General features: G+C 41.9%; 1 protein-coding gene across 1 annotated transcript in view; it reads right to left on the bottom strand.

Annotated features, from left to right (window-relative positions):
- Positions 1–18852, bottom strand: part of ntng1a (netrin g1a) — a gene marked incomplete at both ends in the record, with an annotated part of 124327 nt that extends 105475 nt beyond the window's left edge. Inside the window, one exon of the mRNA XM_084474855.1 lies at positions 18601–18852. Within this exon, the coding sequence (XP_084330981.1) occupies positions 18601–18852 (252 nt within the window). The remainder of the gene's footprint in view (positions 1–18600) is intronic.
- Positions 18853–19316: the final 464 nt, after the last annotated feature.

The following is a 19316-nucleotide window of genomic DNA, read 5'->3' as shown; positions in this document are numbered from 1 at the left end:
AGATATGTATTTATATATTATATGTAGATATAGAGCGGGAGTCGCAAACGGCAACAATCACTTTCTCCTCCAAGCTGCGGTTCACTGAACGGTTGAACGGTGATTGGCTGTTTTACGTTACTTCATCCAGGGAGTGAACTGATTGGCTGTTACGTGACGTCACCCAGGGAGTGAACGCTGATTGGCTGTTTTACGTTACTTCACCCACGTGACCCACAGGGAGTGAACGCTGATTGGCTGTTTCAACGCGAATGCCGCGAAGAAGTTGAAATATTTCAACTTCAGCGAATTTTTCGCGGCGCGAATCCACGTGAACGCGCTCGCCGTTCACGTGGAAAAATGTCGCGCCGTCAATCAAATCTTGTCGCGCGAATCGGCGAAAAAAAAATTTGCCCGATTCGCGTCTCCACGTTCACTTTGCATTGAAACGTGTCGCGGGGCGAAGTGCGGTGTGAACACACCTTAATGAGCTGAAGCGGATGAGAAGCAGGATGGTGTCAGGAAGGACCACCTTGTTTCTTGAAACATAAAACAGTCAAGTGTGGCTAATATGAACTGTCTCTGAACCTGTGTGTAGTGTGACCCACATAGATGATCGCAAGAGGAAATGGGCAAAAAAAGAAAGCCATTCAGCGAACCTGCTGAAATATTTCAATATTAACCTGCTTTTTTACTACCCCATCTTCCAACTAGTATTTTGTATCCCATCCTGTTAAAATGTATATTCAAAATGATATTAATAATAATATTAATAAACAGATCCCTTTATCTGCAAACATAAAGTGGCATCTTTCACTTGTCTCCATGCTGTTATTGTATGTGAAACAATTACACAACTAGGTGCAAGAATGTATCAATTATAATAAGCCATTTCTGTAGTAGTTCTTCGCACTTACACCACTGGTAATTGGCCGATCAACGTGGGGTCATTAGGTTCAGTCCCTGAGACAGTAATGTTATCCTTCTTTAACATCATTAATTTTGACACACAATACATGTAGGCTTCACTTAACCATAGAAATAACTTCTTGTTGATCTCGGTTATAGCATGCAGCAACAAGCCTGCAACTCACCGGGGTTTATTCTCCCTGCATTTTTTTAAGGTAGTTTTGCACTTAACGTTGTAAACCTAGACTTGTCATTATTCACACATTCCCATAGTTAGTTGAACCTACTGCAGTACGAAAAGGCTGCTCCCGCTAATTCCCCCTGCTTACGTGAATCGAACCTGCTGCTCTGCCACTTCAATGGATGATGAGCAAGAACGATTTTCTTAGGTTAGGCTAAACAGCCTAACCTAAGTATTGCCACTATACTACTTCTACTTCAATACGTCATCATAGTTCCTACCATATGAAGCTAAGTCTTTCTTGGAACCTGGACTATATAACAGCTGTCCTCTGTAGCTGGACTGAGATTGTGAATTAAGCCGAAGACAGCACACCTTTTATGGGCACGGATGTCTCAAAGAGTCAGTGTGTTACGTGACTACAGTATACGCTTCCTTTGCATATTGTTTATTAATGTTGTTTAACATCTAAATTTAAGTTTTGGCTCAATTCATTTGTCCCAATTATCCAATTTAATGTGTGTGTAAAACTCTCTAAGTAATCCCAATAAATAATGAATTAAACCTTGTGCTATCGACGACTTGTTTGACTTCATAACACATGAGACCTGTTGCCTTCAAAGTGAGAGGCTATGCACAACACTGTTGTATCTGGGTCATAGGCTTGCGCCACATCACGTGAAGAAAAATATGAGCTTCTCCAATGTATGGAGGTAGATTTGTGTCTTTATTATGCAATCAAACAGAATAGGATTGAGAGCAAAACTTTCCACACTGCAATCAAAAAATAGATTTGAGAGCAAAACTATCGACACTGCAATCAAAAAATGTTTTATTGCAAGTAAAATAAATGTGATTAAAAATGTATTAATGGGAATCCAAAAGTTTTGTTTGCAAATCCAAAAGTTTTGTTTGTGAATCCAAAAGTTTTGTTTGCGAATCCAAAAGTTTTCCTTGTGAATCCAAAAGTTTTGCTTGCGAATCTAAAAGTTTTGCTTGCAAATCCAAAAGTTTTCTCCAGGCAAAGAAAACATTTTTTTAGTTTTTAAATGACTTTTTCAGTGAGTGATAGAATCTAACATTATACTACTATGTCTTTATGGTGACATTTCAGAATCCGATTGCTTCAGCTGCTGGGATAGTTGGATCAGAAGATCAATTCCAAGGCCAGTCAACTTCTCAAGCCTCACTCTCATGCAGAGAGGTAAGCTACAAATTGTTGTGTGTGTGTATACAGTATATAATAGTGTGTGTTGTGTGTTGTGGAAGCAAATGAATATTGAGCAGTTTTATTTTATTCTAGTCCCTACATTCATTGTTTGATAATTGTATGTGTATTTCCTCTTTATTTTGGACCCTGTAAGGGGACTTGCTGTGAATAAATCAGCCTGATGGGTGGCTGACACGTGTTGGGCCACACCCTAAACTTACGAGTGTTTCAAAGAAAACCCATTTCATTAGCACCGTCCTGTGACTCCCAGTCTCAGCATGGAGCCATCAAGGGCCACACAATTATTGATCCATTGTTAGTGTCTGTCTGTCTGTCTGTCTGTGTATATACTAATTTGGTTTAGTTTTTTGCATAAAATTATTTCTTCAATGGTACCAAGAACATGACAATCTAAATGCATGTGTTATTACAGAACACTGGTAGCGGACATGGCGTGACGCCTCTTGCCCACTGTACACGTCCGTCGATGGATCGGGAGCGTCCCATGCAAGGTCAATGAGATCCGTCGACGGACGAGTACAGTGGGCAAGAGGCGTCAGTGTCCAGTTCACTGCAACGCGCTCCGGCTCCTCGTCCTCAGCCGCAGCAGCAGCAGCCTCCTCCTCCATTTGTCTCAATTCTTCCTGGCTGTATTGTGGCTCGTACAAATAGCCCTGGATGTCTGACTCCAACAATATATTATCAAAATCCACTTTGGCTGTTTCCCATTGCAAATTTGCTTCTGCCATGGTCGGAGGTTTGTGTCGGTCTAGTTCTCTAGCTAAGCGGTGAAGAAACATGGCGGACATTGTGTTTACATCTCGTATGTGAGCTCCCGCCCCCCTCATTCCTTATTGGTGTGCTTACAAATTTGCGGAACTAGTGGTTTGTAGTCCTCAGCCCTTCTAGCAAAGTTCTACTGCGATGACGTCAAACGCGTCATCTGACGTCATCTCAGGAGAAACGTAACCAGGGGCCTCATGTACAAAGTTTGCTTACGCACAAAAAAACTGCATAAGCAACTTCTCACGCAAACGTTCGGATGTACAAAGACTGACTTGACATGAGAAAGTGCGGTTCTCCACGCAAACTAAATGCCTGGCTTACGCACATTTCTGCTGCATTTTGTCAGTTGGCGGCACATAGAGGCAATGCAGCGCAACAACATTAGGTAATATGAGGCGAGTTCAAAGTGGATTTGATCGTCGGGATGCGTGATCTTAAATGCACTTCAATCATGCGTTATTGTTACACGCATAATGTGACACTGTTGTTAGGCTAAACTTAAACAGACCCATGAAACTAAATAGTCAATATTGGAATTAAAAGGATGCCCCAGCAATATTATTTTCAGTGATGGCTTGTTTATTAAACATTACATATTTTCCGGACCACGCATGACATCTGCATCGGCTAATTGATCTCTCTTCACGCATTTGTTATGAAATTCTTGACTGCAATATTATTATGTGATGTTGAGTGGAGTAAGCACAAGCCATTGTTACTTAAAATCAATCCATCAATGAACCAGTCGGCCAATTTTGAATTATGTAGGCCTACATGTTATTGACACCTTGGATGTATGGGAACAACCTATCGTCAGCATGCATCCAAATAAATGAGAATATAAAAGCATGCGCAAAATGTGGCTATAATAGATGTGTGTGTGTGTGTGTGTGCGTGTGTGCAGTGTTGGCCTTGTTAGAAGATATTCAAAATGAACGGGTATTCAGCGACTATTATGATTTTTTGGCTCATGTTGATGACTGGCTTATCAGCCGATTCGGATCCCCAAGAGCTATCCTCTTGGAACTATGTATTTCTCCTAATGAGGGCACTACTGCAGGCCTATTTATACTAATTAGCATATTAAATGAGGGAGGAGACTGGGCGGAGAGTCGGGCTTGTGCATGTGCGCTCAATTTCATGTTAATTGGGATGTACAAAGAGAATCTGTGCCAAATTGTGCTTACGCTAGGATTGATACATCCAGATTCTTTTGTGTGCAGCAGCTTTCCAGATTTTGGCGTCCGCAAAGTTTTAGTCAGAAATCCATGCAAGTCTTAGTACATGAGGCCCCAGGACAGCTGGGCGACTGGAGGACTGGGTTAGACTGAGGGAAGAAACACACTTTTTTTTATATTATAATAGCGATATTATAATGATAGAACGCCAGTTCTGAAAACTATTACTAAAAACTATTCCTTTAAGGAACACATACATTTAGTTTGGCTCAACAAATAAACAATAACTCATATAACGCTAACTAAGAACCCTGATATAGTCCACACACAATGATTTTCATAACAAACACCCTTTTAAAATAATTTAATTAATAATAAAATAATAAACCATAAAAAGAATCGGTATTGGATCGATCACACGTTAAAAAGATCGGTGATCGGCATAAAAAAAACTCATCGGTGCATCCCTAGTTCACACGTAGTAAAGCTTTTTATTAATACTTCTTACTTAATTGATACTGAAAAGAAGGGTAGGCGTAGGCGTAGGGTAAGCATTTTTTGTCATTGCTGTTGAAAGACAGTGAGCTAGTCACATGTTCTGGTTTTGTAGAGAGGTCTGAAGGGAGAGGGGTGGGATTTTTTCAAAATCTACTTATTTTCAAAATCTAGTTTACTTTGGCTGATTTCTCCAAATTGCCTACCATACATAGCAGTATATATAGATATTGAGTATCTAAATATCTTACTATTATAATAGCAGGCCTGTCGGACAAGTTACTTGGAAAAGTTGGTCAGTGCGCATGTGCTAAGCAGCCTGCAGCTCACACACAAACACAAAACAAACACAACCACACGCACATGCGCACAAACATACACAGACGCGCACACACACCGCACACACACACGCACATAAAAAACATACATGGACGTGCACACACACACACACACACACACACACAGCACGTCAAGATAAAGGCAGCGTCACACGCGCCCAGGTAAGACATTATGTTTTTAAACATAACGGCTCCGCCGTCGACACACTCGCCCAGGTAAAGGTGGATTCATACCTTCAGATCCGGACGAAATTTGTCCGTCCATACCAAACGTTGCCTCTGGTACTACCCTTCATACCTCTGTCCGGTTTCAGCGTTGTTATGGATGTTACACAATACATCCTCTAGAGGAAAGTGACTGTCATGTCGCAAATTACCGGCATCGACAATCGCAAACATGGCATCTGTAGAGGAGATGACTTTGCTCTGAGTCATCCGGAATCGTCAAAAAAGGCGCAAAAAGTGTACACAGCGGTGTCATGTGACACCCCTCACCAACCCACAGATTCTCTTCTCAAAATGTAAATTTAAAAAAGCTTTATTGGCATGTGAAATATACATTTGCATTGCCAAAGCAGGTGAAATATAAAATAAAAAGGTAAGGTATATAATATAATAGTATAAAATGTTAAATAGAAAAAAATATATACATATCAGATATTATAGGCCTACTACTCTCTCTCTATTTTCGCGAATGGTTGGACTTCTGACTCTATACTGCCACCTTGATCGGAGCACTCCGGATTCATAAGCTCAGAGGCGACGGACTCACTGACGGACAAAACGACCTCTGGTATTTAACGAAAGAGTCCCCATCCGTATTGACCGTAGGGTGTGAATGGGCCTTAAGACGTTCTGTTTTTAAACATAACGGCTCCACCGTCGACACCCTCGCCCAATATTCGTTCAATATTAATCACCTCCTTGCATCCCGCAATGTCTTTACACTTTGTTGCTAAAATGTAACATTACTCTCCTCTTTGAGCCTCCCGAAATGTCTTGCGATATTAATACATCTTTTTTTTTATACTTACTTACTTCTATGTATAAAAAAAATATGTACAATGTTACCAGTTCACTTCACTGTGTGGTTGGGTCTACTTATTTATTTTGTGCTTTTATCTCGCACTTCATTTTTTGGTACACTGAGAAGAGTTGCGTACATTGTACATAGATTACATTGTACATATGTTTTATTATGTATGTGCGATGACAATCAATGGATTCTGAATCAAACTCTCGATCCATTAGAGGTTGAGCGTGCGCAACGCGTGTGCGGAAACTCTAGTCAATATGAATCTTTAATTTATATACAGTAACATTTATTGTCAATATATTGATATTGAGTTATAAGTAGAACTGTTCTTGCCAATATGAGTTCCTGCCCGCAATCAGCCTTTATAGGTGCAGTGTGTAGAATTTTGTGTATAATCCCATGAAATTAAGCATGGTTGTGTTTTTGTAAACTTAGAATGAGCCATTTATATAAACATAGGGAGCTGGTATTCTTCCATGGAGCCGCCATGTTGCACTGTCATGTTTCTACCTTAGCCCAGAACAAACTGATTTCTCTTAAGTGGACTCGTTAACAATCATAATCCATATCCTATTTGTAAGCTATGATCTATAGTTAACAATCATAATAACTCAATACAATTCATAAATCTATCAAGGAACCTCATCACTTGACTCTTGGCTACTCAATGCTACCTCACCACTAGATACCATTAAAACGTACACTTTTAACATAGATGAGGAATTCAAAAGGTGAAAACAGGTCAATTAATGATGGGTCTGTAGTAGGGGTGCCAGTGAACATAACTAGCGTCTCTAACGTTACACCTCTGTGATGCAACAGTGGAAATAAAGGGAAAGGAAGTCTCCATAGGAGTAATGCTGGGTTAGCATCATGATTCCTTTCTAGAGCTTATACAGACAGGGGACGCCACACCGCTCTGCCCAGAGCAGTAAGGGTGAGGCGTCTTGCTCAGAGACGCCTCGACATTCAGCTAGGAGGAGCAGGGGATCGAACCAGCAACCTTCCGGTTACCAGCCGACCTTCTTGACCTCCTAAGCTACTGCCGCCCCTGCAGTGAACTCTGCAGTCAGGCCCTGCCCTTGTTGCTACGATACCGTGGTGACGACACACCAGCTGCCAGCCGACCAACGCCTTGATGGTGAGCCAAGCCGACACGCCACTGTCAAACAGTAGAGAACAACACACGCCTACAGCACATCCACGTCTCGCTACCCTCACAGCTCTCAAACCACCTTGCACATTTCTAAGAAATTATTGAACACACACATGCACACACACTCACCTGCACAAACACACACAAACATAAATATGCACACAAACACACCATCACACACTTTACACAAGCAGGCTTAACTGAAATGCAGGCAACACTTGCAACTACAACAGCTGGGGTCACATCTGATGAGTATAACACTTACAGGATCTTCGGTGGTATCACTTTCTTTCTTCCACCAGTCACCCACTAAGCTGTCCAAACATCTGGCAGCTCTGTCCCAGCAGCTCTCCCTCACTCTACATTAGGGGGTTTTGAATATAGCGGGATACAATTGTTCCAAATTAAATCTGCTGATGAGTGCATGGACTGAGACGTGATACTGGGATGTTGTGAGACTCAGGGCTCCCCATAGTCCACTTTCTTTCAAAATGTTGTGCAAATTATGAGCTGTAGTTGTAGACAATTTTCTTTTAGTTTAGTGTACTCCTGTGCACAGAGGGTGACTGTCTTCCCAAAAAATGGCAGCCGCTTGTGATGATGAGCAGGGAGCAGGACAGACAATTATGTTCTGTCTTACAGATGTACCATTATGAGCTATTGTAGAAGTTGTCAGTACAGAGTTAGGAATGGACAGAGCCACATATTTTAAGGGCTGAGCACATGACATGTTGGAACTATCAACAACCACAACAGACACAATCTGGCATTTTTTGCAAAAAGCTAACATCTGACTTCTACTAAGAACCTTTTTTTATACATTTCTTTGTGCTCTTTATTCTGGAACAATTCCTACCATCTGAAAACAGCTAAAAATGTGTGGTGTCCATCCATCCACATCTGTCCACTGTGTGTGTGTGTGTGTGTGTGTGTGTGTGTGTGTCTTTATGTGTTTCAATGGGATATAGCCTAGGGTACATGGGTGCATGGACAACTCCAGCCTCCAACAACTCATTAGAAGGAGGATCTCTGGGCATTCCTGCCATCACCCTGCTAATGGTTTTCCTCTCAGCCGTAGCTATGTTTCCACGTGTGTGTGTGTGTGTGTGTGTGTTCGTCTGTCAGTGTGTGCGTGTGTGTGTGTGTGTGTGTGTGTGTGTGTGTGTGTGTGTGTGTGTGTGTGTTCGTCTGTCAGTGTGTATGTGTGTGTGTGTGTGTGTGTGTGTGTGTGTGTGTGTGTGTGTTCGAGATGAATGTGTCCAACTTCTTTTAATTTAATGGCTTTGCTTAGTTTCCATGTCTTGATCCCAACATTACTTAAGATGTTGATTACGATTTATGAAATCAGACTTTTGAAAAGACCCCAAAAAAGTAAATCACACTTTGGGGATAAATACAAAACATAGACGATTTTTTCTTTTAAATTACGCACTCTAAAATCTGGTTGCTTGAAATCCATGGAGACCAGGGGACAGGTTGTCGAGGCCCATGGGTACAGTGGGCATTGTGAGCCACTAAGAAACACTTTGACCATTAATGATTTCCAACAGGCCTGTCATATTGGAAAAATGCACAATAAAAGCAGCAGGTGTCCGAGTCAGTTGGGCAGCCGTCATTTCATCGTGAAGCAATGGAAATCCTTGTAAAAGGTCAAAGGCTTTTACTCCATCAAAGTTTAGGAGATGGAGTGAACTTTGAATGTCACTTGGCTCCGTTTGCACTCATTGTGTACAATAATCTTAACTGTTAACAAAGCAGTTATGATGAATGAAAGTATATACAGGGGTGCAAACTGGTGATGGCCCAAAAATATGTCAATTTTTCTTTTTTGCTAGAAAACTAAATAAATGATCAATGCACGGCGCCCAGGCCCATGATTCATGCTACATTTTTGAAACAAACTCTGTTTAAGTGACACATAAAAGTCTGTCAGTGTTATTCAGACCTACTATATGAAGCAGTGTTAACTGTAAATATTTTTTCTAGAGCAGTAAGAGTTGTTTACGAGAGCAAATTAAGTCTACTATATAAACGCCATAATATTGCACTGATGACATTCTAGAATTTCAATGAAACAATGAATGATATCAATACAGAGTGAAGCTTAGAAAGAAGAACACAGACTTGTTTTACCTTGTTAGCCTTTACACCAACCAGCCCTACAGCCACATGGGTCAGAAACTAACTCTTGTATCTGCTGTGCATGTCAATGGAGAAGCACAATAGCTAAATAAAACCGTTTTTTTATTTTAAACATGGTTATTTGTCTTTTATGATCGTCAACAGAGTAATCTATGTCTTTTTATCACTGTGACTGAAATAAGTTCCCAATTTAAAGAAAACTGTAAAATCTAGGGCTGTACGGTATGGACTAAAATGTATATCACGGTATGATTTGAGGCATAGACGGTAACGGTATTATATGACGGTATGTTAATTTTATCTTATAATTTCAATATAACTGCTTCTAAAGCGGTAAAATACTGGTTAGGCAGCAAAACTGCATAGAAAAAATGCAAAAAAATCTTTTCTCAAGTTACTTCCATCTCTGAAAAACACAAATGTTTAATAGTATGGATATGTATATCTTTCTCCACTTGCTCGTGGACCTTGCTGTATAGTTTTGGCATTTCAATTTGGCTGAAGTGTGTGTGGGCAGGTAACGCGTACCTGGGATCGAGTGTTTTGACCATCTCTTTAAAGCCCTTTCTATCAACATTTTGAAAGGGAACCATGTCCTTACACAGGTAAACAGTAACGGCGTTTGTTATCTCGTTCCACCGCTGGCTTTTTTTGTTGTATGGACTGGCTTTGGAAAATGCCTGTGGAAGCGATGTCTGAGATGCAGAGACAGCTTCACGCTACCAGCGTCTGTCTCGTACGGTGAATGAGAGCTTGTGAAGGGACTATTGCGCAAGCACGCAGGCGCGCAGCAAGCATGCATGCATGCTTGCGCAATAGCGTACTGCCTGAGAAGGCAGTATCGCTGTCAAATCTGTCCCTGGGAAAAGTAACGTTGCGCCAAATTGAAAAAGGAACTACGTTTCGTTACCATATTTTCAGTAGTCACGCTTTTTACATGAAAAAGTAGTTACGTTTCTGTATTCACGCGTTACTTACTTTGTAACACGTTACACACAACACTGTCTACCGGTCACACCAGTCTCACAGTAACGTCAAAATCCATACCGTAAAGCAAATTCACACCGGTATACTTTCTAAACCGTTTATACCGTACACCCCTAGTAAAATCATATGTTTTTTTCATGATGTGTGTGGATGTGTGGAACTCTGTCTGGGTAGCGGGAAGAGGGAAAGTTGAGCTTTTTGGACACTAAGCGTATAAGGCTACGGTGTGGGTGGATAGTGACACTCCTTCTGAGCAGCAATGTGTTTAATGTCTGTGTCCGAGTGAGGGTTAGGCTTCCCGGACCCCTATAGTATAACGCTACGGGCTGTGCCACATTTTATATACAAGTTTGCTCATTATAATACACAACAACGGTTAAAAAAAAGTATCACAAAGTTTTCGTGGTGGGCCAATGCCAATGAGATCTGCCTTCAGGCTTGCACTGGTTAATAACACAATATTATGTTTGCAGATCTACACAATTCACGTGGATGCCCTATTTAAGTTAAAAACTGTGAATTTTGCTGAAAGGTGACAATTTTGAACCCGTGATGTTGGTTTGCTTGTTGAGACTGCATGTGGTTGGGCTAATAACACCCCATTAAAATATGAAAACCCCCCTGGGAAACGATATAAATAATTTACAATGAATGCAAACCACCATGAGACAAATGAGTAAATAATCCCTTGGTTTCATTAACACATCAGATAAATGGTAATGTATTTCTGCTATTAAGCTAGCTGGTGCTGTAGGTAAGATTGAAGTGCTATTATTTGAGTGTAATTGGTTAGAAATGGCATAGCCCTCCGTCAGCTTTAGATCAGCAAAATGCTCTGTGAGAGGAATATCAGTTACTATGCCTGCCTCTGCAGGAGCCAATTTAGACTTTAAACCGCTCAGTCCTGACCTATCAGGGCATCTCTTCCCTGATTAGTGAGTTAAAGTTAGTAAATCAGCTGATGGTGAATGCAAAAGTCCTCAAAGGTGTAGAAGTATAGGAAGGGAGGTTTTTTTGGTTGCTAAGTTTCGAAAACATTGTTTAGTCTTCTACTCTTTCTGTGTTCTATCTTAAAGTTCTTGGCTCGTACCTACAGCAGCTTGAAAGACTGTCCTCAGACTAGGGCTGGGCGATAAAACGATAACGATATGTATTGCGATAGACACGTAATCAATATCAATAGAAAATGCGTTCGATAGAACGTTTCGATAATTTTTTTCCTCGTTGAAAGTTAACGGAGCAAAGAGTCCAGCTCCGCTTTGAACCAGAGGTTGCGTAGCAAGGTTGGTTGCGTGAACAAAGGCACGCGTCCTCTGATACCTGTGGAGAGCAACGTATGGAGCGACACGCCAATGGCCAATCATGTAACAGTATCATGTTTGGCTGCGCCATCTCGTCTCGCCTGCGTGTTTCATAACAGAAACAGCGCGATGTGAGAAACAAAAGATGAGTACCGCAACGAGCGAGGAAATTGTAAATAATATATATGAAGATTATTAGACTGGTTATTCTCAGATCTCAGGCTTCTCTATGTTTACATTTAACACTGCAAATGTTTTTAGAACAGCACATGTTGTTTTTTTAGCACATGTAGCACATGTTTTTGAGCACTTTATAATTGAGTTTATAATTAAGTTTTCATTGTGATGTTGATTTTCATTCAGACTTATGTTTATATTTATTTGAGTTTTCCATGGTTGTGTTGACATTCCTTTTCCCTGTCTGCCTACAATCAGGGGAAGGTTAAGTTTAAAATAAAACTGTTTACGTTCATATTTTTCTCCTGGTCCTTATTTTAAATAATTATTGTTATTAAATTATTATTATTGATAATTTAAAATGATCAATAATTATCTATTTCGACCGATATGAAACACTTATATTGTGATACAGTTTTCAGCCATATCGCCCAGCCCTACCTCAGACCAGAAACCATTGAGGAACATATGAACATGTATCAATTGATGAATGAGACGTGCTACATGAGAAATTTGTATTTGCAACCCTGCTGGTAAAACCATTATTTTGCTGGTCTCTGATGTTTGTAAGTGTTGTCAGCACACGTGGTAGGTGCATTTACAGTCTCAGTGCTGGTGGGTTTGACTTGAAAAATATAGACAACATTAACCTGCAGCCACCGCCACTGCTAAACAAACACTCACACAGAATAGAAGAATGAAACCAAACACAGATACAAAACATAAATAAAAAGAAGGACCCAGCCACTGTCTCTGAGGTTTATGAGAGTGTTGTCGGCAACAAAGTTGTAAGTCTCTCTTTTCTCCTTGTAGGGCCCTCACACTGAATGGTGCTGCTCCTTCATGAAGTAAAACAGACTGTAGCTGACAGCCTGCCACTCTCAGTCTCTCTCTCTCCTTATCCCTCTCTTACTATCTCTGACTGTCGTCTCTCTCTCTCTCTCTCTCTCTCTCTCTCTCTCTCTCTCTCTCTCTCTCTCTCTCTCTCTCTCTCTCTCTCTCTCTCTGCATAAGGGAAGAAGTGAGTGCAGCACAGTTCATGACATTTTCTATCTGGGGGGGGGGGGGGGGAACAACAGAAACAAAATGGAAATATAACGCAAGGATGAGCTCATCAGGATGCGTGAGTATGGGATGCTGGGAAACTCAACCAGTACACAAAACCTGTAGCAGTAGCGTTGGTATTGTTGCATGCCTTTGATAACATCTGTTCAGAATATCTGAATTTTGCTGAATAAGTCAACATTCAAGGTTGCAAAAATATTTTCGGGAGGTGTCCTTTGTGCTTGTATGCAACATTTGTAGCTTTAAATTTGCTAAATGAATAAGTCCTGTCTACGTTCAATCCTATTACAGAGCCTGATCCTGACAACACGACCCCCACCCCCCCACCCGCCCCTCGTAAGCTAAAGCCAATAATTAACACTCAACGCCATTAGCAAGTTGCTCTCTCTCTCTCTCTCTCTCTCTCTTTAATAATGACCTCTTGCTGGGCCTAAAGCTGCAGTCATCTGTTTAATAATCCCATTTGTTTCTGTATTTAGATTTGATTGGCTATGAAATTCACCGGCCTGATGGGAGTCTGGTTACAGCCATCCTCAGCATTTCCTGTTTGCAAGTGATGCACACACACACACACACACACACACACACACACACACGTAGACATTTGCACGCATACACATGCATGCACACACACACACACACACACACACACACACACACACATAAACAAACACATGTACACTTTCACCATGAGGCATGCATACACATGAATGCACACACACACACACACACATTAACAAGCACACACACAAATGCAAGAGACAAACACACACACACACACACTCCTGTTTGTCGATCGTTGATGAAGATGACTTTGGTAATGGTGGTGCTTTTTGTAGGGCTTTTACAAGTTGATGTAAATAGCCACGTCAATGAAGGAGGCACCCAACATAGACTAGCAAACACTAATGTCCCTTCACCTTTACTGTATACATCTATCACATGGTTTCCTGTCTGCCCACCTTCGCCCAACATAGTGCAACCCTAGAGAAGGTCCATCCTCCCCACTCTGGTTCCTTCCTGTTCACTGTCCTGTGGGTTAGATTTGTGTTAGCCTGGTTGCTAATCAAGTAGTTACAATTTTTGGGATAATTCATAATTCAAATTAAATAGTATTTGAGTATATGTGTATCTGGTGCACCCTGAATAGTCCAGGTTGAGTGCAATGCAGGTTTGAATGAAAAGGCTTAGGTGCCCTTAGACCGTTATTTTACTCTGCCTTACCCTTCTAGGAGAAATTGAAAAGGAAAACCATGTTACAACTGTAATCAATTATACAGGCATTTATTTCACTGCAAAAAAGCAAAGCAGACGGTAGTAATAGGGATCCGGTGGAATACTCCATGACCTTTATGGAAAACGTCATGAGGTCAAGGAAAGATGTGAAGGAAAAAGGACTAAAGACGAGCACGGTGCTTGAGAATCCGACAGCACTTACTCTGGGCTACGTCCTTATGGACATGGGTCTGCTGTGATTTCTTACCGTGTTGTTTCACGCAGGCTATAGAAACGTGGACAACTCAGTGAAAAATATTACTTCATTACCAAGGTTGGAATTGAATTGCACCATCTGAATTATATAACTTTTTTGTTGTACCATGTGCAATGACAATAAAGAGATTCTGATTCTGATTCTGAAATAAAATCTATATATAATTAATTTTTTAATATATTTCTATTATATTATATTAAATATTCAAAAGTGAAACAAATGGTTGTCACATTGAGAATGGTTGCTTATGCTGAGCCTCCTGCCATTCATATTCATCAACATGAATCATTAGCATTGAAGCACCCTCCTTGGCTGCTACTATGACTTACCACCTACTTTGCATAGCCACCCTACGTCCAATAGTATGTTCCTGCAATACCCGAGGCAGCAGTTTCAGGGAAAGACAATCTCCAAACATTCCTACGACTGCATTTCAAGGACCCTAGTTTTTTATAAAAACTTTGGGTTTTGCCTTTAGGACTTTAAAGGTTGTATCAGCGACGTCGGGTGACGTCACTTATGTTGGTGTTTGAAGCGAGATCCCAAACAAACAGAGCCAGCTCGCCCCTCCCTTCCGTGGTTCGTGCATCCAGTAAAAACTATCATGAACGCAGCGCAAAAGCCCACAACACCCACCTTGTCGGTGATTGGTTGGAATACTATTTATTTAGGTTTTGAGTGGTCGGTAGTACCATTTGTTTTTGTGTACGATCTCGGAGAACAGGCTGCCTACAGAGACACGTTTTTGATGGCCTGCTTATGGGGCGGGCAGCTAGCGGATCATGAGGAAAGATCAGATGAATGTGATCATTTATGTTTCAGATTACGTTTAGGTAAAGCGCTTGATATTTATAAATTGCTTATTTCAGCTGGGTAATTTTAGGTAGGTTAGGGTAGCGATGGTTATGTTTAGGTATAAGGGGAGAGATGGTTCATTTTACAATTAGATTAGAGATGGTTTGGTTAAGGTATTAAGTTAGAGATTGTAAAGTTGAAGGTTTGGGTCGGGGTTGGCTAGTTAGGCACGTTATACTGCATCATTACAAATAACATTTGAAGACACCTAAGCTATATTTTGAGCAAGGAAAATCATGTAGATTAGCTGACTCGATCAATATTAGTTGAGTGAATGTTGATTATTGATTATAATTATTATTACAATTAATAAAAAATATATATATATCTAATATATAAATATATATAGAGTAATTGACAATGGAATATGCATGCACTTCTCTATAGTGAGTAGAAATCATCAATGATTTTGCGCAGAACACTGTTTAAGTGAACTTTTTAGATTATTCAAAAGAACTGTGATTGACATTCATTAAAGAGCCTTTTTCTTGATGAATCATGTGGACGGCAGGTTGTTTCACAGTCTGTCAGGCTGTAAAAGACTTCTTCGTATTCTGACTGGAAGGAAAGGCCGAAAAGGCCTTTGGCCAAGACACAGGGTAAAAGGTATGTTACTGGAACAAAGATATTAAGGGTATGGAGGTGCTTGGGTGTATGTGTGGGTCATATATTTGACCCTAGGGAGAAAGGCTACCGTTATTGTGCCTTCATAAAACCAACAAAGCCTAAATGTTTTCGATCCTTTTTCTGCTCTCTTGTATGTCTCTCTCTCTCTCATTCCCATTGTCCCTTTATCAAGAGGGAGGATTTGTTTACTACCTTCAACCACTACAGGAAGTAATTATAGGTAATGAAATAACACAAGCCTGTTCAACACACACACACACACACACACACACACACACACACACACACACACAACAATCACATGCGAGTCAACACTAACAGTAGCTTATTTTCTCAGACTTTGTAAAATAATCATGAGTTATGCGGAGCACTACAGCGAGATGCAGCCTATTGGCAGCCTCTGGATATCTTTGCTTAATTACTCCGCCATGTATTTTGGGGGGTGAACATTTACAAAATACTACAAATTGGGCCTAGTGGATGTGTTTCTACGTGAGCAGAAGTGACCAGCTCCTCACCTCTTCCTTACATCGACCTTCACACTCAGAACTCAATCGAACGATACGTCACCCCATCCCCAGCCCGTCCTCTCCCAGCTCCTGAACCAACCCTTGCAAAGCCCCACCCTACACCCTTCCCCTGGACAACCTGGAGGTGGGACAGTGGCAGGAGTCAGCATATTTTTTCCAAAGAGCCCGAGAGATGTCAGGCTGAATAATGTGTCCTATGAATAAAACACATTAGCTACAAAACATATTGAATAATTCACCCTTTCAGTGCCCACGAAAAACATAAACACACATGCACCGGCAGCACACACATGTGACACAGGCGATATGAGGACTTCAGTCACCATGTTTTACTCCCAGCTTCTCTGTCAATTTCAACTTCTCTCCTCAATTTCTCTTGCTTATTTTCAATCTATGGTCCCCACATTTGTCCTTTTTCGTCACCTCTTTCTACTCCTTTTGCGTCATGCTTTTTTGTCTTTCTTCCCTTCTCTTTTACTGACTGGCTAGAAACTAGGTTTACACTCTCTCACTTACTAACCCCCCATCTCTCTCTCTCTCTCTCTCTCTCTCTCTCTCTCTCTCTCCCCCCCTCTCTTTCTCTCTCCACGGCCTCTCAGCCGACATTTCTGCTGATGGCGACTGTCTATTTATACCGTTCTTTTTTTCCCTGGAACATCTCAGTATTTATCTAAAGGGTCCTTGAACTTGAGGAGCCTGTTTGTTCAGAGGGAATGGTTGATGGCTTCCAACACAGCGTGGTGGGCCCAAAATGGATTCATCATTCAGGCCCTATGTGGTGACACCCAGCTGAGAGTATTAGAAGTGAAGAACACCCAAAGTAGTGGGAGGTCCGCGGGAGATGGGCACATTTACATCTGACCCAGTACGCCTTCCCTCCACATCCTCCACAGCAGAAGGCCATATCTTGTTCATTTCCTGCAAGAGAAATGAAACCCTGGCTGCTTTTGTTTTCTCTTGTCTCTTGTCCCAACTTTGAAAAACGTGACTTTTGTTGCAGGTATGATGAACCATAATTAATTAAACTGCAATACTAGTTCTACATTCCTCCTTCATTCTCCTTAACACATTCAAAATCCAATGCAAACAGGACATGTTCGGTCAGAGGGGTGTGGTAGAGAGAGATAGGGGCGGGGTCTTGGACGGTATTGGTGTGGTGGGCGAGGGGCCTCTGGCACACAAAGGCAGAGTCAAGCTCATTTTGGTGGCTTTAATTGCTCATGTTCCTAATGAAATGTATCCCAACACAAACCATGATTGTGTTAGGAAAGCATTTACCGGCCCGTCACAGAGCTGAACCTCAAGGGACATTATCCTTTTTGGACCACTGAATCATTGACGGAATTATTGTCAGCTTAGTGCCAGTGGAAGGAAGTTCTTCAATGACTTGTCTCTTTGTATGCAATATGAGCTGTTTGGTTCATTAACCACAGCTGGGAAGAGGAGCTTTCTACTGATTTTCTACTACCCCTGTGTGTGCGTGTGTCCGTGCGTGAGAGAGAGAGGAGTAAGGATATGTTTCTGGAGGGCGGGGTGTTTTTCACTTAATGTTCTATTTTTTGCATGCTGGGTGTCAAAGAATTACATGCAGAGTAAAATAGACACCCTGAACAGCAGCCAGACCGAGTGTCAAGAGTACAATGAATACTAGGCTAGCACTCTTTTGCAACAGACAAGTACAACAGACCACCAAGACCTTTGTTGGATAATCTGTGGCTGACACACAGATTGACACACAGATTTCCTTTTTGACACATTCAGAGATTACTCTATTTAAGTCTCTAAGTCTTTAAGACTCTCACAACATTTAAAATAAATAGATTTTAGTAGTGCCAATCTTTGTCCACCAAAAAGTATTGAGCTAGGGAAATAAGATACCACGTGAGATAATCATTCACTTAAGCTCACAACAACGAACAACCAACTCACTTACTATCATATCATTATATATCCACACACACTAAAATCAAATGTAGCACAGTGTGTTTCTGATTGATTTGAATGCTGTCAAGTGATGTGAGTCACCATTTCACCCCACCCGGAGCTCCTTTGAGCCAGGGGATGGATGGAGACCAAACCACTGTTGTGTGGTTGTACTGTATTGTACAGTACAACAGCTGTTGTGTTGTGTGTGCGTGTGGACAGACGTCACTCACCAGGGCGCAGTAGGTCTCCGGCGGGTCCCCGCAGGTGATGTTGGGGGGGTCCAGGGTCACCTTGAGGTGCTTGGTCATGTCAGCCGCCTCCGGCTGGCAGGCCATGTAGTCCCAGGTGAGGCCCTCGTCTGTGTACACCTGTGACTTGCACACGTCATAGTGTCCCCAGGCCGGGTAGTGCTGCATGGCAGCGTGGCACACATAGCAGCTTCCCAGGGCCTGCAGCAGGCCCAGCGCCAGGTGGAGACGCATGGCGGAGTGTACGCTGGAGTAGGGATATGGGAGGTTTCTAGGGCTCCCTAACACTGATCTCTTTTCTCAGGGTCTTTCCCTCTCTTGCTCCCGAAATGAACAACGAAAAAACGTTTGGAGATATTCGGCCTCTCAACACCGTGTCCACCCCACCCCGACAGAGAGCAGACCCAGCGCCTCGGATAATCCCACCTCTAACTGGAGCTGTGGAGGAGAGCAGGGGGAGGGGGGGCGCGGCAGCATGCCACTTGTTTTCTGCTCTGGATGAAAAGCAGAGGGCGTCAGACCGGGTGACCCTCTCTGTCCTCGTGATCTAGTCTCACCGTCTTCAAGCAGATAGGATCTTCGTCTTTCGACGCTCGTGTAGAAGCAAATCACTTGGGACAAAGATGGCGGCCCGGGGTCAGCGGCCTTCCTCCATGGAGGAGATAAGAGGAGAGGACGGAGCGTTGGAGGAGGAGGAG

The sequence above is a fragment of the Micromesistius poutassou genome (genome assembly GCF_964030765.1).
Source record: "Micromesistius poutassou genome assembly, chromosome: 11".
In the NCBI taxonomy this organism is placed as follows: Eukaryota; Metazoa; Chordata; class Actinopteri; order Gadiformes; family Gadidae; genus Micromesistius; species Micromesistius poutassou.
This window is presented reverse-complemented; position numbering and strand designations above follow the sequence as displayed.